The sequence below is a fragment of the Piliocolobus tephrosceles genome, chromosome 21 (genome assembly GCF_002776525.5).
Source record: "Piliocolobus tephrosceles isolate RC106 chromosome 21, ASM277652v3, whole genome shotgun sequence".
Classification (NCBI taxonomy): Eukaryota; Metazoa; Chordata; class Mammalia; order Primates; family Cercopithecidae; genus Piliocolobus; species Piliocolobus tephrosceles.
In genome coordinates, this window is record NC_045454.1 from 33,924,929 (window position 1) to 33,951,782 (window position 26,854).

General features: G+C 53.3%; 4 protein-coding genes across 12 annotated transcripts in view; 3 read left to right on the forward strand and 1 right to left on the reverse strand.

Annotated features, from left to right (window-relative positions):
* Positions 1 to 2,044, forward strand: NR2C2AP (nuclear receptor 2C2 associated protein). Of its 2 annotated transcripts, none has more exons than XM_023229635.1 (5): positions 1 to 409; positions 554 to 644; positions 853 to 958; positions 1,031 to 1,098; positions 1,400 to 2,044. In XM_023229635.1, exons 1-5 carry the CDS (start codon positions 372 to 374, stop codon positions 1,520 to 1,522), a joined length of 426 nt encoding a protein of 141 aa, XP_023085403.1. In that variant the 5' UTR covers positions 1 to 371; the 3' UTR covers positions 1,523 to 2,044. The 2 variants fall into 2 exon arrangements, with proteins under 2 accessions (XP_023085403.1, XP_023085404.1); XM_023229636.1 differs by having other exon boundaries at positions 1,406 to 2,044.
* RFXANK (regulatory factor X associated ankyrin containing protein) lies at positions 1,583 to 12,574 on the reverse strand. Of its 8 annotated transcripts, XM_023229629.1 has the most exons (11): positions 12,449 to 12,538; positions 12,217 to 12,287; positions 11,672 to 11,812; positions 10,651 to 10,845; positions 6,321 to 6,404; positions 6,116 to 6,181; positions 5,744 to 5,844; positions 5,133 to 5,258; positions 4,642 to 4,708; positions 4,047 to 4,211; positions 1,583 to 1,800 (listed from the first exon to the last, which is right to left on the reverse strand). In XM_023229629.1, the coding sequence occupies exons 4-11, from the start codon at positions 10,835 to 10,837 to the stop codon at positions 1,730 to 1,732; spliced, it is 867 nt and encodes a 288-aa protein (XP_023085397.1). In that variant the 5' UTR covers positions 10,838 to 10,845; positions 11,672 to 11,812; positions 12,217 to 12,287; positions 12,449 to 12,538; the 3' UTR covers positions 1,583 to 1,729. The 8 variants fall into 8 exon arrangements, with proteins under 8 accessions (XP_023085397.1, XP_023085398.1, XP_031790611.1 ...); XM_023229630.1 differs by lacking the exon at positions 12,217 to 12,287 and having other exon boundaries at positions 12,449 to 12,574; XM_031934751.1 differs by having other exon boundaries at positions 4,131 to 4,211; positions 6,321 to 6,401; positions 12,217 to 12,538.
* BORCS8 (BLOC-1 related complex subunit 8) lies at positions 12,362 to 22,879 on the forward strand. The gene is made up of 4 exons (XM_023229637.2): positions 12,362 to 12,686; positions 17,710 to 17,822; positions 18,619 to 18,683; positions 22,076 to 22,879. The coding sequence occupies exons 1-4, from the start codon at positions 12,650 to 12,652 to the stop codon at positions 22,188 to 22,190; spliced, it is 330 nt and encodes a 109-aa protein (XP_023085405.1). The 5' UTR covers positions 12,362 to 12,649; the 3' UTR covers positions 22,191 to 22,879.
* Positions 18,652 to 26,854, forward strand: part of LOC111554216 (myocyte-specific enhancer factor 2B-like) — a 41,175-nt gene continuing 32,972 nt past the window's right edge. Inside the window, exons 1-3 of the mRNA XM_023229627.1 lie at positions 18,652 to 18,683; positions 22,076 to 22,186; positions 23,978 to 24,053. Coding sequence (XP_023085395.1) covers positions 22,165 to 22,186; positions 23,978 to 24,053 — 98 coding nt within the window. The 5' untranslated portion in view covers positions 18,652 to 18,683; positions 22,076 to 22,164. The remainder of the gene's footprint in view (positions 18,684 to 22,075; positions 22,187 to 23,977; positions 24,054 to 26,854) is intronic.

The window sequence follows — 26,854 nt, forward strand, 5'->3', positions numbered from 1 at the left end:
ATGCCCCGAGCCCACGCGGTTCCGGGTCCCAACGTTTGGCCCCAAGAGCTGTGTTCGCAGAGAAACAGATTCGCACAAAAAGCCACCGCCCCCGAAACCCGCGGGAAATCTGTTTCCTGCGAGAGGCCCGGCCTCCGGTCATTGGCGGTTTCCCTGATCCTCTCTCCCAAATCTTTCGGCAGGGGATTGATCGAGGCGACTTTTAGGACTGGGGTGGGCGAAGGAGTGGCGGTTCTCCTCCCAAGTTACAGGTGAGGACGTGCAGGCCAAGGCGTAGCCGAGATCGCGCCGCCCTGTGGCTTGAGGAGGCGCCGGGATTCGAACCAAGGCTGTGCCCAATCTTAAGCCCTGCGAGGTCTTGTGGAGCCGACATGACCCACTCTTTGGTTTGTCCAGAGACAGTGAGCAGGTAAGAGTCTGTGGGGACAGGCAGTGGCGAAGCCCTAAGCCTGGGGTCGAGCCCTCAGTGGTCAGAGCTGTGGAGGTCAGGTCCTCCGCGGAGCTGAGAGCTGCTCTCAGCCCCCCCTCTTCGCCCTGATCCTGGTGCCTCCAGGGTGAGTTCGGTGCTGAATCGCAACACCCGGCAGTTTGGAAAAAAACATCTTTTCGACCAGGATGAGGAGACGTGTTGGAACTCGGACCAGGTGAGGCGCCTCCCTCGACCCTTCATCTCTGGGGTGATTCAGATTCAGATTTCATGGCTTGAGAACGTCAGGGGGCCCCCATAGGTGGCCAGGAAAGGAACAAGTGCCAATTTCTCCTCCACCTCAACAAGGACTGTGTGAATGAGATAGGCATAGCAGGGCTCTGCCTGCAGTGAGCTTGCGCCTCAGTTTCCCTGTCTGCTTCCAGGGCCCCTCCCAGTGGGTGACGCTGGAGTTTCCCCAGCTCATCCGTGTCTCCCAGCTGCAGATCCAGTTTCAGGGTGGCTTCTCCAGTCGCCGGGGCTGCCTGGAAGGTACTAGAGAGGCCCTGGGTGGCGGGGGTTCCAGGGGTCACCCCAGACACTCATTGCCTTTCTCTGCTGAAGGTTCACAGAGCAGTCAGGCTCTCCGCAAGATTGTAGATTTCTACCCTGAGGACAACAACTCACTTCAGATATCCTGCCCCTGCTTCTGGGGTGGGGTGGTCTGTGCCTTTGGACTCTGTGGTCTGGAAGCTTTGGACTCACCCAAACCTGAATGGGAACCCTGATGTGTGATCTTGAACACATGACCTCTAGGACTCCACCACTTTTTCTGTAAAATGGGGCTGATGACCACCTGTTCGGTGTCAGAGGCTTAGAGGGGCCTGCAGCTTCCCCAGGTTGCCCACATCAGTGGAGTCTGAGCTGGGTCTGAAAGAGGTGGGGGCCTACGGGTGGGAAACCAGAAATCACCTGTTTCCCTTGACTGCCCACGATCACACTTTCCCCATACCAGCTGCTGAAGTGGACCGGCTGAAAGTGACGTTTGAGGATGCCACTGACTTTTTTGGCCGTGTGGTCATCTACCACCTGCGGGTGCTTGGGGAGAAGGTGTGAGACCTCTGGGGGCTGTCTCCTCCAAGAAGCCCTCCGGGAAGCACAGCAAAGTTCCTCAAATTCTGCACAGAAGGTTTATTGGTTCCTCTTGGGAAGAGTCCCCTCCCACCACCTGTCCAGGAGCTGCCTTTGAAGCCAGTTCTAGGTTTCCCCAGCTCTGGCCAACTGTTTTGTTCCCTGAGTGTCTGAGTCCCCAGCGGGCGGCCTTCACTCAGGTTCAGCGGGCACCAGGTTGCTCTGGAAGAGCTTGAGGATGTGGTTCTCGATCACCTGTTGTACTGAGATGGGGCAGGGAAAAGGTGGGCTGTGAGCTTGAATCGGGAGGGGCATGGAGGCGCAGGCCAACCTGCGCTCTCCCCTTAGGGAACAAACAAGGACCCCTACAGAGACCTGCATTACAGAGCAAAGCTGGGAGAACCTAGGCCCCCATCCCAGGAACCTCAACTTCCCCTAAGTTGGCAAAAATGCATTTTTATAGCTTTTCAGAATTATTAATATAAAAATATTTCTTACCAAGCAAAATGTGTGAATTGTGATTTTTATGAAAAGATGAGTCTGGGTGTGGTGGCTTACACCTGTAATCCCAGCACTTTGGGAGGTCCAGAGGGGAGGACTGCTTGAGCTCAGGAATTTGAGGCCAGCTTGAGCAACATAGCAAAACCCTGTCTCTACCAAAAAAATTTAAAAATCAGGCTGGGCTTGGTGGCTCACACCTGTAATCCCAGCACTTTGGTAGGCCAAGGTGGGCGGATCACTTGAAGTCAGGAAAGGCCAGCCTGGCCAACATGGTGAAACCCCATCTCTACTAAACTACAAAAATTAGCCGGGTACGGCCAGGCGCAGTGGCTCACGCGTGTAATCCTAGCACTTTGGAAGGCTGAGGTGGGTGGATCACCTGAGGTTGGGAGCTTGAGACCAGCCTGACCAACATGGAGAAACCCCATCTCTACTAAAAATACAAAAAATTAGCTGGGCATGGTGGCGCATGCCTGTAATCCCAGCTACTTGGGAGGCTGAGGCAGGAAAATTGCTTGAACCTGGGAGGCAGCGGTTGTGGTGAGCTGAGATCGCACCATCGCACTCCAGCCTGGGCGACAAGAGCAAAACTCCATCTCAAGAAAAAAAAAAATTAGTCAGGTGTGGTGGCAGGTACTTGTCATCCCAGCTACTTACGAGGCTGAGGCAGGAGAATTGTTTGTCTGGGAGGCAAAGGTTGCAGTGAGCCGAGATCATGCCATTGCACTCCAGCTTGGGTGACAGAGCGAGACTCTGTCTCAAAAAATACATTAAAAAGATTTTACAAATTAGCTGGGTAGACTGGTACATGCCTGTCTGTAGTTCCAGCTATTTAGGAGGCTGGGGCAGAAAGATGGTTTGAGCCCAGGAGTTTGAGACCAGCCTGGGCAACATAGCAAGACCCTGTCTCTTCTAAAAAAGAAAAAAAACACACACAGCCGGGCATGGTGGCTCATGCCTATAATCCCTGCACTTTAGGAGGCTGAGGCAGGCAGATCACAAGGTCAGGAGTTCGAGACCAGCCTGACCAACATGGTGAAACTTCTGTCTCTACTAAAAATAAAAAAATTAGCCAGGCATGGTGGTGCACACCTGTGATCCCAGCTACTTAGGAGGCTGAGGCAAGATAAAAGCATGAACCTGGGAGTTGGAGGTTGCAGTGAGCCAAGATCGCGCCCTTGCACCCCAGCCTGGGTAACAGAGCGAGACTCCGTCTAAAAAACAAAAAGCAACAACAAAAAATTAGCCAGGCGTGGTGATGAATGCCTGTGGTCCCAGCTACTCGGGAGGCTGCGGTGGATCACTTGGAGCCTGGGAGGTTGAGGCTGCAGTAAGCTCTGCCTGCCCCATGCTCTGCCTGCACCACTTCATTCCAGCCTGGGTGATAGAGCAAGACTTTTTGCCTCAAAGAAACAAAACAAAACAAAAACAAACCCTCTGAAAACAAGAGGAGGGATGAGGAATGATTTCCATCCCAAACACAGTAGAACTCCCAAGGAAGGTAGGGGGATATTTCCTAAGCTCTCCATCCCTACCATGAACCCAGGGGGTCAGTTCAATTGGGATCTCCCCATTTTATGGATGGGGAAGTTGGGGTCCCATTGTGACAGAGGAAATGGAGTCAAATTCGGGTCTGCCTATGGTCCCTGTTCAAACCCACTGCCCGCCATGGAGAGGGGCAGCCTCCATGGCTCTGTGCACTGTGGCCTGGCCACCTACCCTTTGGTGTCCTACTGCCAGGCTTCCGCAGGGGCCAGTCCTCCCACCTGGATGCCATTCTCCCTCCCTTCAGGTTCCCTAGAATCCTTCCCTGACCTCCCCATCCCAGGGCTGGGCCCATCTCACTTCTTGGGGTCTCAAGCTTAAGAAACATTCCTCCAGGAAGCCCTCTCTCTGACTTCCATTGGCCACTCTGGGGCTCTTTGATGAGAGGCCCCTCTTTGGGCCTCTCCATGCTTATGTGTCCCCCATCATGGCCCCAGTCACTGACACCCATTGTCCTCCCTACCCCAGCACATGTGGAGCCCCAGGAGCCAGGACTGGGATGTGCCCAGGTGGGACCCCATTCCTGCTCTGTGTGTCTCAGGCCGACCTTTCCGGTATCCCAGGGCCACGGCAAGGTCCATCGGGGTGTAGCCAGAGTCGGCTTCGGTGGTGAGGTCAGCACCTCGGGCTGCAAGGGAGAGGGGAGGGTGCTAGAGGGTGGGGCCTGGGAGCCCAGAATGGGGTCTGGGGACCTGGGAGATCCCATGGCACCCCTCATTCCCCACAATGCAGCCGTGGGTCTGCCTATTGCCCATGTGGCGTTTTGACAAGAGTCCAACCTCTGCTATCTCGGTCTCCACGGAAGAACATGGCTGAAGGGTCTCTGAGCCACGGAGGATGGAGGTGCTCAGCCTCTGGGCCAGATCCTAGACCCAGACCCTGACTCCCGTGTGGTCCCACCACCTCCTCCCCTCTGATCCACCCTCCGAGAGAGCAGGCAGTGACCACCTGCTCCAATAACTCTTCAAGCAACGCTCGGGCATCTCCCTGCCCTCAGGATTCCCGCAGGGCCTGCTGGAGCGCTGGGGCCCTTGGGGCCAGTCCCGACTCCCACTCACCCAGCAAGGCCTCAACGCATTTCACGTGGTTCCCACGCACGGCGTACAGCAGCGGCGTCCCTCCATTCTGTTGTGGGTAGGGGCAGGAAAAACCAAAGTTTACTTCTTCCTCATTCTCACAATGCCTTGTACTCTCTGGCCTCCAATAGAATGTGGTTCCTCCTCCTGCTCATCACTGGGCCCATCTCACTTTTTGGGGTCTTAAGCTTAGACACCTTCCTCCAGAGAGCCCTCTCTGACTTCCCTTGGCCACACAGGGCTCTTGCGGCCACCTGTGCATCATCATCATAGCACAATTCACTGCATCTCAGCTGCCTGTTTTCATGTCTGCTTCCCCACATGGGGAGCTCTGCTCTGTGAGGCTGGGAACGGGGCTGTCTCCTGTTCTCGGCACCCAGAGCAGGCCTGCACCTTTCAGGTGCTCTGTGAATGTTTGAGGCAGGAATGAAGGCCAGGAGGCTGAGAGGTCCCGGGGGAGGGCAGTCCCTCACCCAGTCATAGATGTTGATGTCCACGTCACGCTCCAGCAACAGCCCCACAATGTCTGTATAGCCGCCAGTGCTGGCCAACGACAGGGCGCTCTCTCGCTCTTTGGCCAGGATGTGGGGGTCGGCACCCTGCAAGAAGAAGGGGCAGTGGTGGGATGGGTTGGGGCATAACCAGGAATCCTGGGGTACCCACAGCAGCTGCATCTTTTTTGCTTTTTTTTTTGGAGATGGAGTCTTGCTCTGTTGCCCAGGCTGGAGTACAGTGGTGTGATCTCGGCTCACTGCAACCTCCACCTCCTGGGTTCATGCAATGCTCCCACCTTAGCCTCCAGAGTACCTGGGATTACAGGTGCCCACCACGACGCCTGGCTAATTTTTGTATTTTTTTAGTAGAGACAGGGTTTCACCCATGTTGGCCGGGCTGATCTCGAACTCCTGACCTCAAGTGATCTGCCCGCCTCGGCCTCCCAAAGTGCTAGGATTACAGGCACAAGCCACCACACCCAGCCAGCAGCCGCATCTCAAAGACAAGGCACCAGCAGACACAGCCAAGAACCCAGCCCACCCTAAGACCCCCGGGAACCCCCCAGCTGCCCAGCTTGGCTGGGACGCACCCACTCCAGCAGGAAGCGAACGGTCTCAATCTCTCCAAAGGCCGAGGCCCAGATGAGGGGAGTGAAGCCGCGCTCGTCTGGCTTGTTGACGAGGTTGTCACCTGGCAGGAGGGGGCAGGTGATACCACCAGGCTGCACCCCTGCCCCCTATCCCCAGTGCTGCCAAAGGGGGACGAGGTGGGGGGCTGGGGTTAGACAGGAAGGAAGGGGAGTGTACGTCGATGGGCATACATGGACACGGTCACACAGACAGGTAGATACAAGCACACACGTGGACACTCACAGGTCACGTCAGCGTCATGAGTGGACATGGACACCCATATGCACACACCACCCAGGCGCGGACATGCCAGCACACGTGTGGACACGCACCTTTCCGCAAATGCTCCTTCAGCTGGTCGAGCTCCCCCTGCGCCGCGAGCTGGTGGATGGACAGGGCTGGGGCAGGACAGAGGCAGAGTCCTCACTCGTCCCCTTGCTTCTCTGTGCCTCAGTTTACCCTCTGTCCACGACTGCTCCTCACAGGCCCTCCCACCCTCCTACTCCTCTCCTTGTTGGGGACCGTGGGCTCACTCACAGTCTAGGGTGGCCGGCAGAGCTGACACCTCGTTCCCCCGCTGCCGGTTGGTGAGAGTGGTAGAGTGCTTCAGGGAGTTGCCTGCTGGGAGAGAGACAATAGGCCTCAGTTTCCCCTCGGTAGATGTTCTGAGGCTTCAGGACAGAAGCCCATTTGGTTTTTTGCTGCTGTTGTTGTTGTTGTTGTTTGAGATGGAGTCTCGATCTGTCCCTCAGGCTGGAGTGCAATGGCATGATCTCGGCTCACTGCAACCTCCATCTCCTGGGTTCAAGCGATTCTTGTGTCTCAGCCTCCCAAGTAGCTGGGATTATAGGCGCCCGCCACCACACCTGGCTAATTTTTGTATTTTTAGTAGAGACGGGGTTTCGCTATGTTGCCCAGGCTGGTTTCAAACTCCTGACCTCAAATCATCCACCTGCCTTAGCCTCCCAAAGTGCTGGGATCATAAGCTTGAGCCACCACGCCTGGCTGTTGGGCTGTTTTTTTTGAGACATAGTCTTGCTCTGTTGTCCAGACTGGAGTGCTGTGGTGTGATCACAGCTCACTTCAGCCTCAACCTCCTGGGCTCAAGCCACCCTCCCACCTCAGCCTCCTGAGCAGCTGAAACTACAGGTACCACCATACCCAGCGAATTAAAAAAAAATTATTTTGGTAGAGATGGAGTCTTGCTATGTTGCCCAGGCTGGTCTCAAACTCCTGGGCTCAAGCAATCCTCCTGCCTCGGCCTCCCAAAGTGCTGGGATTACAGGCGTGAGCCACCATGCCACTGCCTTTGGTATCTCCCTGGGGTCTTGGAGCTACCCAAGGCAGTGCCTGGGACTCCACCATTCACTCACTCTACTCTCTTGAATACCTAGGATGCATCTTTCTCCTCCCTGCCTGGCAATGTTCTGGGCAAACAAGACATAGTTTTTGCCCTCTAGGGAGTCTGGGGTCAAGTAGGTGCATCAGAAATAGAGACATAATAAAAAACTTCAAGTTGAAATAAGTGTTCAAAAGAACTTAAGGCCGGGCATGGTGGCTCACGCCTGTAATCCCAGCACTTTGGGAGGCTGAGGTAGGTGGATCACCTGAGGTCAGGAGTTTGAGACCAGCCTGACCAACATGGTGAAATTCCATGTCTACTAAAAACACAAAATTAGCCAGGCGTGGTGGTAGACGCCTGTAATCCCAGTTACTCAGGAGGCTAAGGCAGGAGAATCACTTGAACCCAGGAGGCGGAAGTTGCAGTGAGAGAGATCACACCACTGCACTCCAGCATGGGCAACAAGAGCGAAACTCCGTCTCAAATAAAAAAAATAAATAAATTAAAAGCAGGTAGAAGAGGACATAAAGAAGGGAGCACAAGGAATAAGTCCTTCTTAGGCAATGTGGTAACTGGAGGGCCTCCCCAAGGTGACATCACCGAGATCTTAGGAAGTCAAATAAATCAGCTACAGGTACTGGGCACGGTGGCTCACACCTGTAATCCCGGCACTTTGGGAGGCCGAGGCAGGCGATCACCTGAGGTCAGGAGTTCTAGACCAGCCTAGGTAACATGGCAAAACTCCGTCTCCACTAAAAATACAACAATTAGCTGGGTGTGGTGGCGTATGCCAGCTACTTGGGAGGCTGATGCAGGAGAATCACCTTAACCCAGGAGAGGGAGTTGCAGTGAATTAAGATAGTGCCACTGCACTCCACCCTGGGTAACAGAGCAAGACTCCGTCTCAAGAAGAGAGGGGACTCCAGGAGGCATCTCAAGATTGGGGAGAGGGAAAAGGAGGGGAGGGGAGGGGAAGGGAGGAGAGGGGAGCCTGGGCAACAAGAGCAAACCTGCGTTTAAAAAAAACAAAAAAACCAAAAACAAACTGTAGTCCCAGCTACTCAGGAGGCTGAGGCAGGAGAATGGCGTGAACCCAGGAGGCAGAGCTTGCAGTGAGCTGAGATTGCGCCATGCGCTCCAGCCTGGGCCACAGAGCGACACTCCATCTCAAAAAAAAAAAAAAAAAAAAAACCCGGAGGCGGGAAGGGAGAGGAGGGGAGGGGAGTTAGCTATAGGAAGAAGTGTAGGAAGAGCATTCCAGACAGGAGTGGCAGCAACAAAGGTGGTGGGAGGGAACTAAATTAGGCATATTCTTGGACTCTAATCAAAAATAAATCCTCAGTTCCTCAGTAAGTAAAACAGGATGACCATCTGATCTAGCAATTTCACTCCTAGCTATCTACCCGCAAAGAGTTAAAAACAGGTGTGAAGGGCCAGGCACTGTGGCTCACGCCTGTAATCCCAGCACTTTGAGAAGTGGAGGCCGGCAGATCACTTGAGCCCAGGAGTTGGAGACCAGCCTGGGCAACATGGCAAAACCCCATCTCTACAAAAAATACAAAAATTAGCTGGGCATGGTGGTGCACGCCTGTAAACCAGCTACTTGAGAGGTAGCTGGATTCTTGTGAGGCACGAGAATCGCTTGAACCTGGGAGGCGGAGGTTGCAGTGAGCCGAGATCACACTACTGCACTCCAGCCTGGGCGACAGAGTGAGACTCGGTCTCAAAGGAAAAAAAAAAAGGAAGGAAGCACTGATCCATGGTATGATGTGGATGAACTCTGAAAACATGATGCTGAGTGAGAGGGGCCAGACAAAAAAGGCCACATAGTGTTATGATCCTACTGGTACGAAATGCCCAGAACAGGAAAATCTAAATAGATAGAAAAGCAGATTGGTTGCCAGGGATGGGTGGAAGGAGATTGGAGAGGGACTGTTATGGTATGGGGTTTCCTTTTGGGGTGATGAAAATATTCTAGATAGGCCGGGCGTGGTGGCTCACACCTGTAATCCAAGCAGTTTGAGAGGCTGTGGAGGCGGATCACGAGGTCAGGAATTCAAGACCAGCATGGCCGACATGGTGAAACCCCATCTCTACTAAAAAAACAAAAAATTAGCTGGGCATGGTGGTGCGTTCCTGTAATTGCAGCTACTTGGAAGGCTGAGGCAGGAGAACTGCTTGAACTGGGACCTGGGAGGTGGAGGCTGCAGTGAACCGAGATTGAGCCACTGCACTCCAGCCTGGGCTACAGAGCGAGATTCTATCTCAAAAAACGAAGAGGCTAGGCGCGGTGGCTCACACCTGTAATCCCAGCACTTTGGGAGGCTGAGGTGGGTGGATCACCTAAGGTCGGGAGTTCAAGACCAGCCTGACCAACATGGAGAAACCCCGTCTCTACTAAAAATACAAAATTAGCCAGGCATGGTGGTGCATGCCTGTAATCCCAGCTACTTAGGAGGCTGAGGCAGGAGAATTGCTTGAACCCAGGAGGCAGCGGTTGTGGTAAGGCGAGATCATGCCATTGCACTCCAGCCTAGGTAACAACAGCGAAACTCCATCTCAAAAAACAAAAAACAAAACAAAACAAAAAAATTCTAGATAGAGGTGGTGGTTACACAACACTGTGAATGTACTTACTGATATTGAATGGTACTGCAATCCTGGCTTAAATGGCAAACTTTTATGTTATGTATAGTTTATCACAACAAAAAAATATATACAAAGTTGTAAAAAAAAAAAGAAAAAGAAAAAGAAACAAATCCTTCCTGAATGGAGAAGGAAGACACGTTCTATTAGTGAGTCATAAAGACAGAGGTCCCGGCCAGGCATGGTGGCTCACGCCTGTAAATCCCAGCACTTTGGGAGGCTGAGGCAGGAGGATCGCTTGAGGCCAGGAGTTCAATACCAGCCTCGGCAACATGGTGAGACCCTGCCTTTCAATTACAAAAAAAAAGAAAAAAATTAGCCAGGTGCGGTTGCATGCCTATAGTCCCAGCTACTAGGGAGCTGAGTGAGGTAGGAGGATGGCTTGAGCCCAGGAAGTTGAGGCTGCAGTGAACTATGATCTCATCACTGCACTCCAGCCTTGGTAACAGAGCAAGAACCTGTATCAAAAAGCAAAAACAGACTGGGCACAGTGGCTCATGCCTGTAATCCCAGCACTTTGGGAGGCCGAAGTGGGCGGATCACCTGAGGTCAGGAGTTCAAGAACAGCCTGGACAACATGGTGAAACCCCGTCTCTACTAAAAATACCAAAAACATTAGCCGGGCATAGTGGTAGGAGCCTGTAATCCCAGCTACTCAGGAGGCTGAGACAGGAGAATCAGCTGAACCCAGGAGGCGGAGGTTGCAGTGAGCTGAGATCGTGCCATTGCACTCCAGCCTGGGCAACAAGAGCGAAACTCCATCTCAAAAAACAACAAAACAACAACAAAAAAACGAAAGCAAGACAGAGGTTCCATCTGGGACCTGACATTCCATCATGATGGAATCCCAGAGGGCCAATCCCAGAGGAGGTATCCTACCCTGTGGAGAGGAAACACTGGCATCCGGTTCGGGATTCACAGGCTCGGGGGTGCAGGGGAAGAGACTGAGGACCACAGTGTCTGAGCCATCTGCGGCCTCCTCTCCCGGGTCTTCAGGGTCCCCAAGTTCTGAGGCAGGGGGCAGCTGGGTCAGGATGAGGTCCTCTGCAGGCTGGGTAGGCTCCATGAGGAACGCTGGTGGAGGTGTCAGAAAGGGAGAGATGACAATAATTATCAACAGCTATAATAAAGTAGGCACCGACTGCATACCTAGCCTTGCATTGTGAGGGTGGATAAACTGAGATCCAGGTTAATTACCAGAGCCAGGGAAATGAAAACCAGAGTCCAACTGCTTTCCAGGTCTACCCTCCCCCACCATCAAAACACCTGCAATGTGCAATGTTTAAAAGCCTGGGCTCTGGCTGGGCACGGTGGCTCACAGCTGTAATCCCAGCACTTTGGGAGGCTGAGGTGGGTGGATCACAAGGTCAGGAGTTCGAGGCCAGCCTGGCCACCATGGTGAAATGCCATCTGTACTAAAAATACAAAAATTAGCCAGGTGCGGTGGCGGGTGCCTGTGATCCCAGCTACTCGGGAGGCTGAGGCAGAGAACTGCTTGAACCCGGGAGGTAGAGATTGCAGTGAGCAGAGATCACACCACTGCACTCTAGCTTGGGCGACAGAGCAAGACTCCGCCTCAAAAAAAAAAAAAAAAAAAAAAGGCCAGGGCTCTGGGGTCAGCTGTCTGGGTTCGAATCCCTCAATTTATAGGCCCTGAGAACTTGGGCATGTGACTTAACCTTTGAGCCTCAGTTTCTTCCACGACAAAATGTGGAAATGAGCCGTACAACGAATTATGTCTGCACATAGCTTATCCAGGGGTCTGCTAAGGGCGGAGCTCAATAAATATTCGCTATGGTTGTTGAGGGGGGGCTCCCCAGAATGAGTGAGAGCTCAACAAAGGTGTGATTGGTCCCACTCCCACCCAAGCTTCCCAAATCGATCCAGGAGGTCCACTCACCTCCCCACGAGCCTCCTCTGTGCCCCCGCACCTAAAGCCCAGTTCTCTCAAAACTTGGGGGCTCAAGTCACAAACTTTTCTCTTCCAATGGATATAGCGGGAGGCAAGCTGGCGACTGGACCCTGAGCGATCTGGTTTCCTCTGCCAGGACAGAAAGCAACTTGATACTCGACCGCTACCCCCACCCCAGAGCTCCCCCACTGCGCGTGCGCACCCCGCCCCCCAAAAGTGAGGAAGGGCCCAAGCAGTAAGTGCTGCCTCTAGCCCTTTAAGACTTAGGGGAGGGCGTGGATTCCGCTGGGGCCCTGGGAGGGCAGTTGCGCCTGCGCCTTCTTTTCCCCTCCTCACCGACTCGGAGGGAATGGGCGGGGCCTAATGGGCTCTGAGAATTTCACAGCGCCTGTGCCCGCTTACCTTTACCCCGCCCACAGATTTTTCCAGAGGGAGCCAATCGGCTCCGGCTTCGGGTAGATGGGCGGGGCTATATCAAGAAGAAGCAGTAGAGGAAGTACGCGGGGCGTCTGGAACTTAAAGGGGCAACGTACCTTTGCCGTCCCGTTCCTCAAGGTCCCTTCTGCGGTCTCAAAGGCTTATAAGCAAGGGCGGGGGCAGAGGGCTAAAGAGGGGAGTTTATGCGGTCCGAGTGGGTAATGCGTAGAGGGCTTCCCCCAGCTCGTCTCTCAGGGAATAGAGGGTTCAGAAAGGGAGAGCGTTCTTCCCCCTCTCCTGCCTGGGTGTCCCTCCACCAGCCTCAGGGGCGTCGCGCCCCCTCCTCACCGCGCCACCCCCGGGTGTGCCTCCTTCCCTCCGTCTCACAGCCCCTTTCTTGTCCGCGAAGACTCAGGAGCGGGGAGGGCGGGCCTTCTGACGCCGGAACTGGAGGCGTGCGGCGTCCGGTTTCAGCAGGGAAGGCTTAGGCGGCGGTCCCAGCCTCCAGGCTTCCGGTCCCGTTTCCCCGTTCGCTCGGCCGCGGTCGCTATGGAGGAACCAGAGATGCAGCTCAAGGGGAAGAAAGGTGGTGCGGGCCTCCGGGCGGGACAGAGGGGGCCGGGAACTCGTGGAGGGGCGACCTGACAAAGGCCGGGCGCGGAGGGACCGTGCGAGGAGCAGTGATTGAACTGCCGTCCAACCCCACCTCGGCCGCTGACTAGTTTTGAAACCTGTAGAAAGGCTCCGTATCTGCTTTAATTACCCGTCCCCCCAGGATTGTTTCAATAATTCAGTAGCTGAGGCTGGGAGTGGTGGCTCACGCTTTTGTAATCCCAGCAGTATGAGAGGCCTAGGCGGGAGCATCGTTTGAGCCCGAGACCAGCCTGGGTGACATAGTGAGACCTCGTCTCTTAAAAAAAATACAAAAATTAACTGGGCGTGGTGGCACACGCCTGTGGTCCCAGCTACTTGGGCGGCTGATGTGGAAGGATTACTTGAACTCGGGAGGTCGAGGCTGCACTGCAGTGAGCTGTGATAGTGCCACTGCACCCCAGCCTGGGTGACAAGTGAGACCCTGTCTAAAAAAACAAACAGAAAACAAAACTCAACTATCTGATATTTGTAATGCATTGACAGAATCCCCGGGATAAAGTAATCGCTGTGCGTGTTGTTTCCTTTTTTTTTTTTTTTTTTTTTTTAGAGACAAGGTATCACTCAGTCGCCCAGGCTGGGGTGCAGTGGCGCGATCATGGCTCACTGTAGCCTCAATGTCTCTGGCTCGGGCAGTCCTCCTGCCTCAGCTTCTCCAGTAGTTGGGACTACAAGCGCACGCCACCACGTCAGGCTAATTCTTTAATTTTTTTTGTAGAGACGGGGTTTCACCATGTTGCTCAGGCTGGCCTTGAACTCCTGACCTCGAGTGATCAGCGCACCTTGGCCTCCCAAAGTGCTGGGATTACAGATGTGAACCACTGCGCCCAGCTAATCCCCTATACTTTGAATCACCTCTAGATTACTCACATCTAGAGTACATAATACAGGCCTACACATCACTTCATTCACATTGATTCAAAGAAGTGCTTAGTGTAGGGCAAATTCAAGTTTTGCTTTTTGAAACTTTGTAGATTTTTTTTTTCCTGAGTATTTTCCATCCACAGTTGGTTGAATCCACAGATTCGAGAACCATGGATAACGGAAGGCAAGAGTAGGAGGCATAAGCCACCATGCCCTGTCTGTTATGCTCACTTTCCTCATTTTTTTTTTTTTATTTGAGACGGAGTTTCACCCTTGTTGCCAAGGCTGGAGTGCAATGGCATGATCATGGCTAACTGCAACCTCCACCTCCCGGGTTCAAGCGATTCTCCTGCCTCAGCCTCCCGAATAGCTGGGATTACAGGCATGCACCACCATGCCCAGCTAATTTTGTATTTTCAGTAGAGACGGGGTTTTTCCATGTTGGTCAGGCTGGTCTCAAACTCCCAACCTTAGGTGATCCTCCTGCTTCGGCCTCCCAAACATCTGGGATTACAGGCGTGGGCCATCGCCCCTGGCCGTTATGCTCACATTCAAAGTGAGGAGGCTTATCTGGTAAGAGGTCACACAGTTTGGAGGTGGCAGGTTGGGCTCTGCCACTCAAAGCACAGTGGTGAGATGGAGAGACTCACGTTGGCTTCCTTTGACTCCCAGACATGCCTGGGTTCTCTCTCCTGAGTAATCACCCTGGTGATGGCGTTGGATTCATCTCCGTAGCAAACCTTAAGGCAGGTGCTGTTATTCCTTTTTTCCAGATGAGGAAGCTAAGGCTCAGAGAAGCCCTGCTCTCCCAAATTCAAGCTTTTCGCTTTTCCTGTGAACATGTAACCTAATCAGTTGAAATTGGTATTAAAAGAAAGGAACAAAATGCCAAGGTCCTGAATTAGGTGGAGAGGACATCTGTTAAGGCTGGTAGTCAGGGAGGGTCTTGCGCAGGAGGTGACATTTGAGCAGACCTGAGGGATGAAGGAGAGCCAGTGACGGAGTGGTGTCTCCGGTTGGGAATAGCAGGTGCAAAGGCCTTGAGGTGACAGAGTGTTCAGAGCTCTGCTGTAATGAATAAAGGAGTGATTGGTCACATAGAGGCATTTAATTTTTTTTTTTTTTTTTTGAGATAGAGTCTTGTTCTCTTGCCCAGACTGGAGTGCAGTGGTATGATCATGGCTCACTGCAGCCTCCACCTGCCAGACCCCAGCAATCCTCCCACCTCAGCCTCCTGAGTAGTTGGGACTACAGGTATAGATCACCATGACCAGCTTATTTTTGTACTTTTTTGTAGAGGTGGGATTTCACCATGTCTCCCAGGCTGGTCTTGAATTCCTAGGCTGAACCCATCCTCCTGCCAAAGTGCTGGGATTACAGGTGTGAGCCACCACACCCGGCGTTGGTCTCAAATTCTTGTCCTCAAGTGATCCTCCTACCTTGTCCTCTTGGGCAGTGAGAAAGTTATTTTGGGCAGTGCTGGGAGGTCCAAGGAAGAGCCAGGGATGGAGGGCAAGAAAGGCAGAGAGGTCAACAGCAGTCGGAACATGCAGGGCCTCATGGGCCATGGCAAGAAAGGTGGATTTTATTCTCTGGCAGGTGGGAGCCATGGGAGAGTTTAAAGCAAGGGTGGGAATAGATGATTTGTTCATTTGGAGTTCACCTCATCTGCTGCATGGAGATTGGACTACTGGCAGGAGGGGAAGCAGGGAGACCAGGGAGAGGGTGGGTCTGGCATCCAGGCAAGAGATGGCCGTTCCTGGCTGTGCCTGGACCCATGCGGGCAGTGTGGTATAATAGTGAGAACAGGTGAAACTAGAACCATCAGGATCTGCCCAAGGATGGGACAGGAAAGGCGGGCCCTGCTCGCTGGCTGGGAATGCCATTGTTGAAGCAGACCCTGTAATGAGGATTTGTGTGCAATTAATTTATCAGGGCCGGGCGTGGTGACTCACTCCTATAATCCCAGCACTTCGGGAGGCCGAGGTGGGCAGATCACTTGAGGTCAGGAGTTCGAGACCAGCCTGGCCAACATGGTGTAACCCCGGCTCAACTAAAAATACAAAAATTAGCCAGGCGTGGTGGCGGGTGCCTGTAATCCCAGCTACTCAGGAGGTTGAGGCAGGAGAATCGTCTGAACCCAGGAGGTGGAGGCTGCAGTGGGCCGAGATTGTGCCACTGCACTCCAGCCTGGGCAACAGAGCAAGACTCTGTCTCAAAAAAAAAAATTTTTTTTTCATCAGGAGACATCTGCAGGGGAGAAGGGGAAACAGGGCACGGCTGGCTGGTGAGGAGGCTGAGTGAGGGGCACCTCAGGTAAAATCTGCAGAGGGAGGCCTCAACCTGGGTCAGCACAGGAGCCCAGGGGGATACGTTAGGCTCCAGGTTGTTCCAGTCCCCAGCGAGGGACACAGGTTTTCATATCCCTCACTGGTGAGTGGCGGCTGAGGGCCTCCTGGGATGTGAACTTCCAGGCACTTTCGGGTCCTGTGGGCATGCTCTGAAGAAGAGTCCCAGGTGTGGTCATGGGGGCAAAAAGAATGCCGGGAAGTGCAGTAGGCAGCAGTGTCCACTACCAGTGGGTTTGAGAGGGAAAGATGAGAAGAGTTCACTGGGATCCGCACACAGTGGCTCATGCCTATAATCCCAGCACTTTGGGAGGCCGGGGCAGGAGGATCACAAGAATTCAGGACCAGCCTGGGCAACATAGCAAGACTTTGTCTCTATTTTAAAAAATGAGCCGGGCGCGGTGGCTCACATCTGTAATCCCAGCACTTTGGGAGGCTGAGGTGGGCGGATCACAAGGTCAGGAGATAGAGACTATCCTGGCTAACACAGTGAAACCCTGTCTCTACTAAAAAATATAAAACATTAGCCGGGCGTGGTGGCGGGCACCTGTAGTCCCAGCTACTCGGGAGGCTGAGGCAGGAGAATGGCGTGAACCCAGGAGGCAGAGCTTGCAGTGAGCCAAGATTGTGCCACTGCACTCCAACCTGGGCAACAGAGCGAGACTCCGTCTCAAATAATAATAATAATAATAATAATAAATAAATAAATGAAAAAACTAGCCAGGCATAGTGGTTCGCACCTGTAGTTCTAGCTCCTCTGGAGGCTGAGGTATGATGATGGCTTGAGGCTGGGAGTTTCGAGACTGCAGTGAGCTGTGATTGCACCACTGCACTGCAGCCTGGGCAACAGAGCGAGACCCTGTCTCTAAAAAAAAAAAAGTTCAATCAAACTGGCCAGGCATGGTGGCTCACGCCTGTAATCCCAGCACTTTGGGAGGCCATGGTAAGCAGATCACGAGGTCAGGAGATCGAGACCATCCTGACCAACATGGTGAAACCCTGTTTCCACTAAAAATATAAAAATTAGCTGTGCATGGTGGTGCATGCCTGTAATCCCAGCTACTCAGGAGGCTGAGGCAGGAGAATCACTGGAACCAGGGAGTCGGAGATTATGGTGAGCTGAAATTGCACCACTGTACTCCAGCCTGATGACAGAGCAAGACTCTCAAAAAAAAAAAAAAAAGTTTACTCCTTATGAACTCATCACTCATTATGTCCTCTCATTAATGTCCTCTTTTTTAAATTTTTTTTTTTTTTATGTTTTTTTGAGATGGATTTTTGCTCTTGTTGCCCAGGCTGGAATGCAATGGCATGACCTCAGCTCACTGCAACCTCAACCTCCCAGATTCAAGTGATTCTCCTGCCTTAGCCTCCAGAATAGCTGGGACTACAGGTACCAGCCATCATGCCTGGCTAAGTTTTGTATTTTTAGTAGAGATGAGTTTTACCATGTTGGCCTGTCTGGTCTTGAACTTCTGACCTCAGGTGATCTGCCCACCTCAGCCTCCAAAGTGCTAGGATTACAGGCGTGAGCCACCACGCCCGGCCTCATTAATGACCTCTTAAGTGAGCCCTGCCTTGACCACTTCCTCTAGCCTGTCATGGGCCAGGGGTGACCTAGCTGCTGAGGGATACACCAGATGCCCCCTTTGCTCTGGCTGGACTCAACACTTGAGCAATGAGGAGGCTGATGCTTTGTCTCCCCACACCTGCCCCACCCCTACCACCTGTGGACCCTGTATCCAGTCACGGACAAGTTCACTGAGAGCGTCTACGTCCTGGCCAACGAGCCGTCCGTGGCCCTGTACCGGCTGCAGGAGCACGTGCGTCGCTCCCTCCCTGAGCTGGCCCAGCACAAGGTAAGCTGGGGCCTGCTGGGAGGAGCAAGGGCTATCGGGGCAGGAGTCAAGGCTGGGACACCAATAAGGAGGCATGTGGTGGCAGAGCCAGGTCAGAGGCATGGTAGAGAGATCTGGGGTAGATTCTGAAGGAGGTGGCAAGATGTGTGTATTATTAGTTCATTCTCTTGCTGCTATAAGGACATACCCAAGACTGGGTAATTTATAAAGAGATTTAATTGACTCACTGTTCAACAGGGCTGGGGAGGCCTCAGGAAACTTACAATCATGGCAAAAGGGGGAGCAAACATGTACTTCCTCACATGGCAGCAGGAGGAGAAGTATGAGTGCCCCGTGAAGGGGGAGGCCCCTTTTTATAACCACAAGATCTCGTGAGAACTCACTTATCAGGAGAACAGGATGAGGGGAACTGCCTGTATGATTCAGTTATCTCTACCTAGTCCTTCTCACAACACACGGGGATTATGGGAACTGCAATTCAAGGTGAGATTTGGGTGGGGACACGGCCAAACTGTTCTATTCTGTAACAGTTATGACCTGCGTAGCAAGGAGGCAGCCGTCTGATGATCTAAGGGAAGGGTGTGCCAGGCAGGGGGAACAGCCTGTGCAAAGGCCCTGAGGCATAGTGGCCAGGTGTTCACAGAAAGCCCAGACCTGTGAGGGAAGGGAATTGCAGGAGGAAAGTTCTCTGCATCCACCATGAGGGCTCAGGGGAGCCCCAACCAAGAGAGCTGGGAGGAAGGCCCTCTAGGTGGGGGTGGCCTCCCTTGCCAAACATCTCCTGCGCCCCCTACAGGCAGACATGCAGCGTTGGGAGGAGCAGAGCCAGGGAGCCATCTACACTGTGGAATACGCCTGCAGGTGAGCGCCACAGCCTCTCCGCTGCAGGGCCACCTGCTGCTGCTCTGGCCTCCTGGGCGTTCAGGGGCATCCCAGCCATCTGCCCAGTAAGCCCCACCCTGCCAAGCCTACCCGAGTGGGTGTATGGAGTCTGTACCACGATTAACCTGGCCAGGGCCCCAGGTGGGTCTCTTCCCTGTGCTCCCCAGCTGCCACAGAAGAGAGGGATAAGGATTCTGGAAGATGCTTCCGGGGACCAGCATTTCTGTCCCACAGCCAGGACCACAGATGGGCCGGTGGGGTAGATGGCAACCAGGGGGAAGCCCAAAGCACAGATAAGGCTGTTTATTTTTAAATTTTTTTTGAGACAAGAGTCTCACTCTGTCACCTAGGCTGGAGTGCAGTGGTGCGATCTCAGCTCACTGCAACGTCCGCCTCTCAGGTCCAAGCAGTTCTCCCGCTTCAGCCTCCTGAGTAGCTGGGACTACAGGTGCCTGCCAACTCGCCCGGCTAGTTTTTGTATTTTTAGCAGAGATGGGGTTTCACCATGTTGGCCAGGCTGGTCTCGAACTCCTGACCTCAGGTGATCCACCTGCCTCAGCCTCCCAAAGTGCTCAGATTACAGATGCAAGCCACCACACCCGGCTGGTGTTTCTTTTTGGTACTGAACTCTTGCCTCCTGCGCTTTGGTTCTGTTCCTCATGACTGTATTCCCAAGCCTTATTCCAGTTGCGTGGGTGCCCAGTTGGCCTTGGAAGTTCCTCGGCTTTGCACAGATATGCTGTTTGCCCCTGACATGGGCTGTAGGCCGTTTTGGTGGTGGCTGAACGATGCTCCTGGCAGTTCCCCTGGTGTGTTGCTGTTTGGTTGTGTGGGCGAAGGTGCCTAGACAAGAAACCCTGCTGTTGGAGCAGCATTCTGCCATTGGCAGCCTTGGCCCCCTTGGTGGGACAAGGTGTGACCAGACAGACAGTATCTTCCTTAGCTCAAGGAAAAGAAAAGAAATAGGAGTTTCTAGAGCTGGGCATGGTGGTGCACGCCTGTAGTTCCAGCTACTCAGGAGGCTGAGGTGGGAGGATGCCTTGAAAGGAGTTCAGGGTCAGCCTGGGTGATACAGCCAGACCTCTTCTTTAAAGAAAAAAGAAATACAGCCGGGCACGGGGGCTCACGCCTGTACTCCCAGCACTTTGGGAGGCCGAGGTGGGAGGATCACTTGAGCCCAGTAGTTTGAGACCAGCCTGGGCAACCTGGTGAAACCCCATTTCTACAAAAAATACAAAAACTAGCCGAGTCTGGTGGCACACACCTCTAGTCCCAGCTACTCAGGATGCTGAGGTGGGAGCATCACTTAAACCTGGGAGGTTGAGGCTGCAGTGAGTGAAGATTGCACCGCTGCACTCCAGCCTGGGCAACAGAATATGACCCTGTCTTAAAAAAACAAAAAAACAGGCCAGGTGCGGTGGCTCACGCCTGTAACCCCAGTACTTTGGGAGGCTGAGGCGGGCAGATCACGAGGTCAGGAGATCAAGACCATCCTGGCTAACACGGTGAAACCCTGTCTCTACTAAAAATACAAAAAAATTAGCCAGGTGTGGCAGCAGGCGCCTGTAGTCCCAGCTACTCGGGAGGCTGAGGCAGGAGAATCGCGTGAACCTGTGAGTCGGAGCTTGCGGTGAACTGAGATCGCACCACTGCACTCCAGCCTGGGCAACAGAGTGAGACTCCGTCTCAAAAAAAAAAAAACCTGTGCTTTCTTCCTCTAGCTGTGGCATCTAATCCAGGAATCTACGCCATGGGTGGCTAAACACAGTTCATTTTAACTCGTTAAAATGAAATAAGGCCAGGCGCAGTGACTCACGCCAGTAATCCCAGCACTTTGGGAGGCCAAGTGGGCAGATCATTTGCGGCCAGGAGTTGAGACCAGCCTGGCCAACATGGTGAAACCCCATCTCTACTAAAAATACAAAAATTAGCCAGTGGGCTAATGGTGGTGGGCACCTGTAATCCCAGCTACTCGGGAGGCTGAGGCAGGAGAATCGCTTGAACCTAGGAGGTGGAGGTTGCAGTCAGCTGAGATCGCGCCATTGCACTCCAGCCTGGGCAACAAGAACAAAACTCCATCTCAAAAAAAAAAAAAAAAAGAAAGAAAGAAAACTAGTAAATAGTAAATATTCAGCTCTCAAGTCCCACTAGCCACATTCCAAGTGCTTCTCAGCCATCTCAATGGATGAAGAACATTTTCATCACCACAGATGTTGCCCCAGATATCACTGGGCTAGGCGGGAGGCCAGCAAGCATTTGTCTATAATGAAATGTGTATTTCTTTTTAATTTAATTTTATGTATTAATATTTTTTTGAGACAGAGTCTTGTTCTGTCACCCAGGCTGTAGTGCAGTGGCGCAATCACGGCTCCCTATAGTCTTGACCTCCTGGGCTCAAGTGCTCTTCCTACCTCAGGCTCCTAAGTAGCTGGGACCACAGGTGAGTGCCACCATGCCTGGCTAATTTTTACATTTTTTGTAGAGATGGGACTTCACTATGTTACCCAGGCTGGTCGCAAACTCCCAGGCTCAAATAATTCTTTTGCCTCAGCCTCCCAAAGTGTTGGGATTACAGGTCTGAGCCACCACATCCAACCAGATTTTTCTTTTCCTTTTCTTTCTTTTTTTTTGAGATGGAGTATTGTTCTGTCGCCCAGGCTGGAGTGCAGCAATCTCAGCTTACTGCAAGCTCCACCTCCCAGGTTCACGCCATTCCCCTGCCTCAGTCTCCCAAGTAGCTGGGACTACAGGTGCCCACCACCATGCCTGGCTAATTTTTTTGCATTTTTAGTAGAGACATGGGTTTCACCGTGTTAGCCAGGATGGTCTCGATCTCCCGACCTCGTGATCCACCTGCCTCGGCTTCCCAAAGTGCTGGGATTACAGATGTGAGTCACTGCGCCCAGCCCAGATTTTTCTTTTTAAGAGATGGGGTCTTGCTGTGTTGCCCAGGCTGGTCTCAACCTCCTGGGCTCAAGCCATCCTCTTGCCTTGGCTGTTGAGTAGCTGGGATTACAGGCGTGAACCACAGTGCCCAGGTGTTCTTTCTTTCCTTTTTTTTTTTTTTTTTTTTTTTTACACTCCCATTATCAGTAGTAATGACTGAGATACTTTTTATGACATCTTTATACACTGAAACCTCCTTCAAAACATTAGATGTTTCAGTGGCAGATAAGTGAATGTGCTGTGTTGCATAGACGTCATTTAGTCATAGCAGGGAAATCTAAAATGTAAGCCCATTGTGAGTCCTCGGGGAGACCCGCAGAATTACCGAGGTACCCACTGAGCTCTGGTGGTGACCTCTAGTGCTGGGGTGTGAGACAGTTACCTGCAGGACTGGGGCACTGACCAGGCCTGTCCTCCCGTTTCAGCGCTGTGAAGAACCTGGTGGACAGCAGCGTCTACTTCCGCAGCGTGGAGGGTCTGCTCAAACAGGCCATCAGCATCCGGGACCATATGAATGCCAGTGCGCAGGGTCACAGGTAGCTCCTGGGACCGCCCGCCCCCACTGCGGCTCTCAGCCGCAAGGACTGTCTCAGCTGCGCTGAGAACCACTGCTTCTCGCTTATTAGAAAACTTTCTCTTTCCTCTTGTCCTGGTGTCTGGTGACCTCCTCTTGTCCTGTGGCATCTATAACCTGAGTTCAGTCACTTAATACCCAGGTCCTGAGCTCTGCTGTGTGCCTGGCCCTGGGCTGGGTGCTGGGGACATAGCAGTGACTGAGACAGGCTCACAAGGAGACATATGACAACCAGGTAAACATGGCAGACAAGAGCATGTCAGATATGCTGTGAAGAACTCCACGGGGCCCCTCCTGGGAGATGGCATGAGGGACATGGAGACAGAGACGATCTGGGGGCAGACGGAGTTCCACACAGGGCAGTGGTGAGGGCAGATGCTCTGGGGCTGGGTTCCCTGGGAGTGTTCGAGAAGCACCAAGAAGGCTTCTGTGGCTGGAGCGGGCCAGCTGGGGGGAGATGGGGCCAGGGAGATGGCAGGGGCCTCTCCCCGTCCCATGACCCAGAGCCTAGGGAGGCTTCAAGCCGAGGACCAGCGGTCTGAAAACGAAAAGCACTCACAGTGCTTGAACATTGGAAATAGAGTTTTTGAAGAGTAGCCCTTCTTTTTGTTTTTTGTTCCCATTATAACTTAATAAATACGCTTATAAACACACACTCATGTGCCGGGAGCAGGAACGTCGCCTTGGGATGTGTCTGGCTTCCACAGATTAGGATTCTGGCAGGCCTGTCCCCCGCTATGCACAAGAAAGCATCTGTGTTGCTTAACTAAGATAACAAGAATTGCAGAAAGAAGACTTGAGTGTATGTGTAAGAATGGGAGTGTAGCAATCTTCCCTCAAAGGGTAGCATGAAGGGTTTATCTGTTCTCTCTTGCATCTGAAGGGGAACGGCATCGGGCTTTTCTGCCATGGGTTGGTGTTGGCAGTTGGAACTAGACTGAAAAGGCATAGCTCTTACTGTCAACTTAGGGTTTCCAAAAATGCTTTTATATGCCCTGTTTGTGCCTGCTGTTTCAAAAACGCAACATGCTCCTGAAAGACATTAGTAGCAGCTTGAGTTGCTGCTAACACCTCTCTGTAAGCCCTATGGGTTTGAAGTGCCCAGTCCTGTGTGAATGAGTCCCAGATGTGGCCTCTGGAGTGCTTCATCCCACTTTTAAAAACATACGTATATATTTTAAATAGAAACGCGGTCATGATACATTCCCCGGGCTGGTCTCAAACTCCTGGCCTCAAGCAATCCTCTCGCCTCAGTCTCCCAAAGTGCTGGGATTACAGGGATGACCCACTGGGCCCAGCCATTTGTCACCTTTTTTTTGGAGACAGAATCTCACTTTGTCGCCCAGGCTGGAGTGCACTGGCAAGATACTAGCTCACTCCAGCCTCCCGCTCTGGGTTCCAAATGATTCTCATGCCTCAGCCTCCCGAGTAGCTGGGATTATAGGCGCACACCACCACACCTGGCTAATTTTTGTATTTTTAGTAGAGATGGGGTTTTGCCATGTTGGCCAGGCTGGTCTTGAACTCCTGACCTCAGGTGATCCACCCGCCTCAGCCTCCCAAAGCGCTGGGATTATAGGCATGAGCCACAGTGCCTGGCCCACTCACCCCACTTTTAAGGAGGATGCCCCAGAAGCTCAAGCCAAAGGTCTTCCGAGACCAGAGTGTCACCCAAACATGCACTCCAGCCAGCTGAGCAAGCCTCGTGGCCTTTGACCTTGGCCTCATGGATGCTGCATGTGTTTTGTTCCAGCCCGGAGGAACCACCCCCACCCTCCTCAGCCTGATCCTGGAAGAGACTCGGGGCACCCCAGCCTCCGCCAACCCAGGTCAGTGCCGAGGGTAGCCGTGAGCCTCTCTCTGCTCTGAACTAACCAACCCACCCGCTTGGCAGTCAGCCAGGCACCTGCTTGTCTAACCACTTGGGGTTTCTTACTGGGCTTGTGGGATGGTTTTGGAGGTGGCAGGTGGAGGGGTGTCTGCAGGTCCAGAACGTTCCTTCCTGCTGCTCAGGGACCATGTCAGCCCATCTTTCCCACTCTTTCTCCGCCACCTTCCTCTCTCTTTTCCAGGCCATAGGCCCTATGCCAGTCCCAGAGATTTCCACCCCCCCAGACAGAGAGGGGAGCCCACGTTTCCTCTATCCTACCACATGCCAGCAACCTGCTTTACCCATGCACAGTCTCTCAGGCAGAGCCCAGCAGGGGCAATTACCCACCTATCTCTGGGACCTCCCCACCAATCCACTGCCTAACTGCTGTGTGACCAAGCAAATTAACCCCCCTCTCTGGTCTCTGCATTTCCTTTCTGTAAAGGTGGCTCATCAGGTGACTGAGAGGGGGCAGGGCATAGTGATGGATGTGCTTTGGAGCAGTCAGCTATTTCTACATAACACAGCATCCAAAAACTTAGTGGTTTACAGCCCCAGTAATTAATCTACTCACTGTTCTGTACTTTGGGCTGGGCTCAGCTAGGCGGTTCTGCTGCTCTCTCTGGGGCTCGCCCATGTGGTGCTCATGGGAGCTCAGCTGCAGCTGCATAGTCGGGGGCCCTTGACCAGGACTACTGGCAGCAGGCGTCAGGTTTTCCTCGTGGCCTCTCCATCAGGCCAGCCTGGGTTTCTCCTGGTCGCTGGGAGCCAGGAGAGTAGCTTCCATGCAGAGTGCAGGTTTCACATTTGTGGGTGGCCCATCTGTTGAGGCCAGTCACGTGACCAGGCCCAGGATCAGATGGGAGAGGAACATACAAGTGCAGCATGAGCCGTGGGAGGCATAGCTGACCACGCTTAGAAAGTGTGGTACCAGGAAAGATCTGATGTGTCACCATTCTATATCTGTGATGGGCAGATGCAGGCAGGTTGAAGGGGCCCCGGGGACTTATCCAGCCTCTCTGCCTGTTGGCCAGGCACTGTGGTTGTCCTTGGTGCCATGGAAGCCTTCTCAGAGGTCGAGGGGAGGCAGGTGGAGACAGAGCCTCTGTAGGCCTTTCAAGCTGTAGCCCCAGAACCCAGAGGCAGCTGAATTCATGCGTCCAGTCCGAGAGCACTTAGTGGGCACTGCAGTCAATCAGAGAGCACTTATTGGACACCACAGGCAGCATGCATTTATTGAGTACCTCTGACAGTTGATGCACACTTCCTGAGCACCTGTTCATAGCAGGCTTCGCTCTGGGTGTGGGGTGGTGAGGAATCCCACAGGCTGAGGGGTGGCCTGGGAGCTTTCTGGGGTGCCTGAAGCAGGAGGGGCTGCCTGAGGGGGTCAACAGCCTACTGCCCTAAGCAGCCCTGCCCACACCCCCAACCTAGCCTCTGTCTCCCCAGTCCCATCCCCCACACCCTGGTCACTCCTACTTTGTGCCTCAAGGACACTGCCCCTCTGCCCTCCTCACTCCCCAGCGTCTGCTGTCCCCTCCTCTGCTGCTCCCTGGCAGGATTGCTCTGTGTCTCATCCAGCTAGGTCCCTGTGGAGTCCCTCTCCCCAGAACCACCAGTTCCATACCCCATCTCAGAGCCTTTCTTTTTTTCTTTCTTTCTTTTTTTTGAGATGAAATCTCGCTCTGGTCACCCAGGCTGGAGTGCAGTGGCATGATCTTGGCTCACTGTAACTCTGCCTCTCAGGTTCAAGCGATTCTCTCACTTCAGCTTCCCGAGTAGCTGGGACTATAGGTGCCTGCCACCTCACCCGACGAGTTTTTGTATTTTTAGTAGAGACAGAATTTCACCATGTTGGTCAGGCAGGTCTTGAACTCCTGACTTCAGGTGATCTGCCCTCCTTGGCCTCCCAAAGTCCTGGGATTACAGGCATGAGCCACTGCACCTGGCTTCAGAGCCTTTCATTCCCACTTTTCCCCCAAAATTGCACCCCTTAGGGTAATCAGTGACCTTCACAGGGTCAAGTTATCCCCCTCCTCTCCAGTCCCAGGACCCTCAGCACTGCCCCGTTTTACAGAAGAGGAAACCAAGGCCCGAGAGGTAAGGCAGCCAGTCCAGGGTCATCGCCCATGCCCAGAAATGCCAGGATTCCCACCCAGACCTCTGACCACCAAGCTCCACCTTAGCCTGGCCCAGGTTCCTCCCTCAGGTGCCGCCTCATGCCTTGAGTCTGCCTCTCTGACCACCCTGACCCTCGCCCCCGCTCACCAGCCTGACCGAAGCTGGGCCAGGCAGACTGAAGACTGAATGAGTGCGGCCAGCACCCTCCTCCTGCGCCTGCCCAGAGACTCCAGGCCCAGCCGTCAGTGTTCCCAGAAGTGGCTGACTGCTCCTGGACTCTTACTGGCCCCCCATCGACCCTTGGACCAATAACTGCCATCAAAATAATCCTGATTATGCACTTACCAAGTCCCTGGCCCTGGGCTAAAGTCTTCACAGGGGTCATCTCATTTCATCCTCAGCCCCCAAAAGCAGGTCTCACCCCCAAATACAGATGGACAAAGAGAGGCTCTGCCGGGCATGGTGGTGGGCACCTGTGATCCCAGCTACTCAGGAAGTTGAGGCATGAGAATCACTTGAACCCAGGAGGCAGAGGTTCCAGTGAGCCAAGATGGCACCACTGCACTCCAGCCTGGGTGACAGAGCAAGACTTCGCACCCCCCACCCCCCGACCACCAAAAAAAAAAAAAAAAAAAGGGA

Coding starts and splice junctions, on each gene's coding strand:
- RFXANK (XM_023229630.1), bottom strand. CDS start 10,837: ATGGAGCCTACCCAGCCTGCAGAGGACCTCATCCTGACCCAGCTGCCC. Junction 6,405..10,650: donor CAGTGTTTCCTCTCCACAGG/GTAGGATACCTC, acceptor TCTCTCTCCCAG/CAGGCAACTCCCTGAAGCAC. Junction 6,182..6,320: donor TCTGCCGGCCACCCTAGACT/GTGAGTGAGCCC, acceptor GTCCTGCCCCAG/CCCTGTCCATCCACCAGCTC.
- BORCS8 (XM_023229637.2), top strand. CDS start 12,650: ATGGAGGAACCAGAGATGCAGCTCAAGGGGAAGAAAG. Junction 17,823..18,618: donor CTGAGCTGGCCCAGCACAAG/GTAAGCTGGGGC, acceptor CGCCCCCTACAG/GCAGACATGCAGCGTTGGGA. Junction 18,684..22,075: donor ACTGTGGAATACGCCTGCAG/GTGAGCGCCACA, acceptor CTCCCGTTTCAG/CGCTGTGAAGAACCTGGTGG.
- NR2C2AP (XM_023229635.1), top strand. CDS start 372: ATGACCCACTCTTTGGTTTGTCCAGAGACAGTGAGCAG. Junction 959..1,030: donor TCGCCGGGGCTGCCTGGAAG/GTACTAGAGAGG, acceptor TCTCTGCTGAAG/GTTCACAGAGCAGTCAGGCT. Junction 1,099..1,399: donor AGGACAACAACTCACTTCAG/ATATCCTGCCCC, acceptor TTGACTGCCCAC/GATCACACTTTCCCCATACC.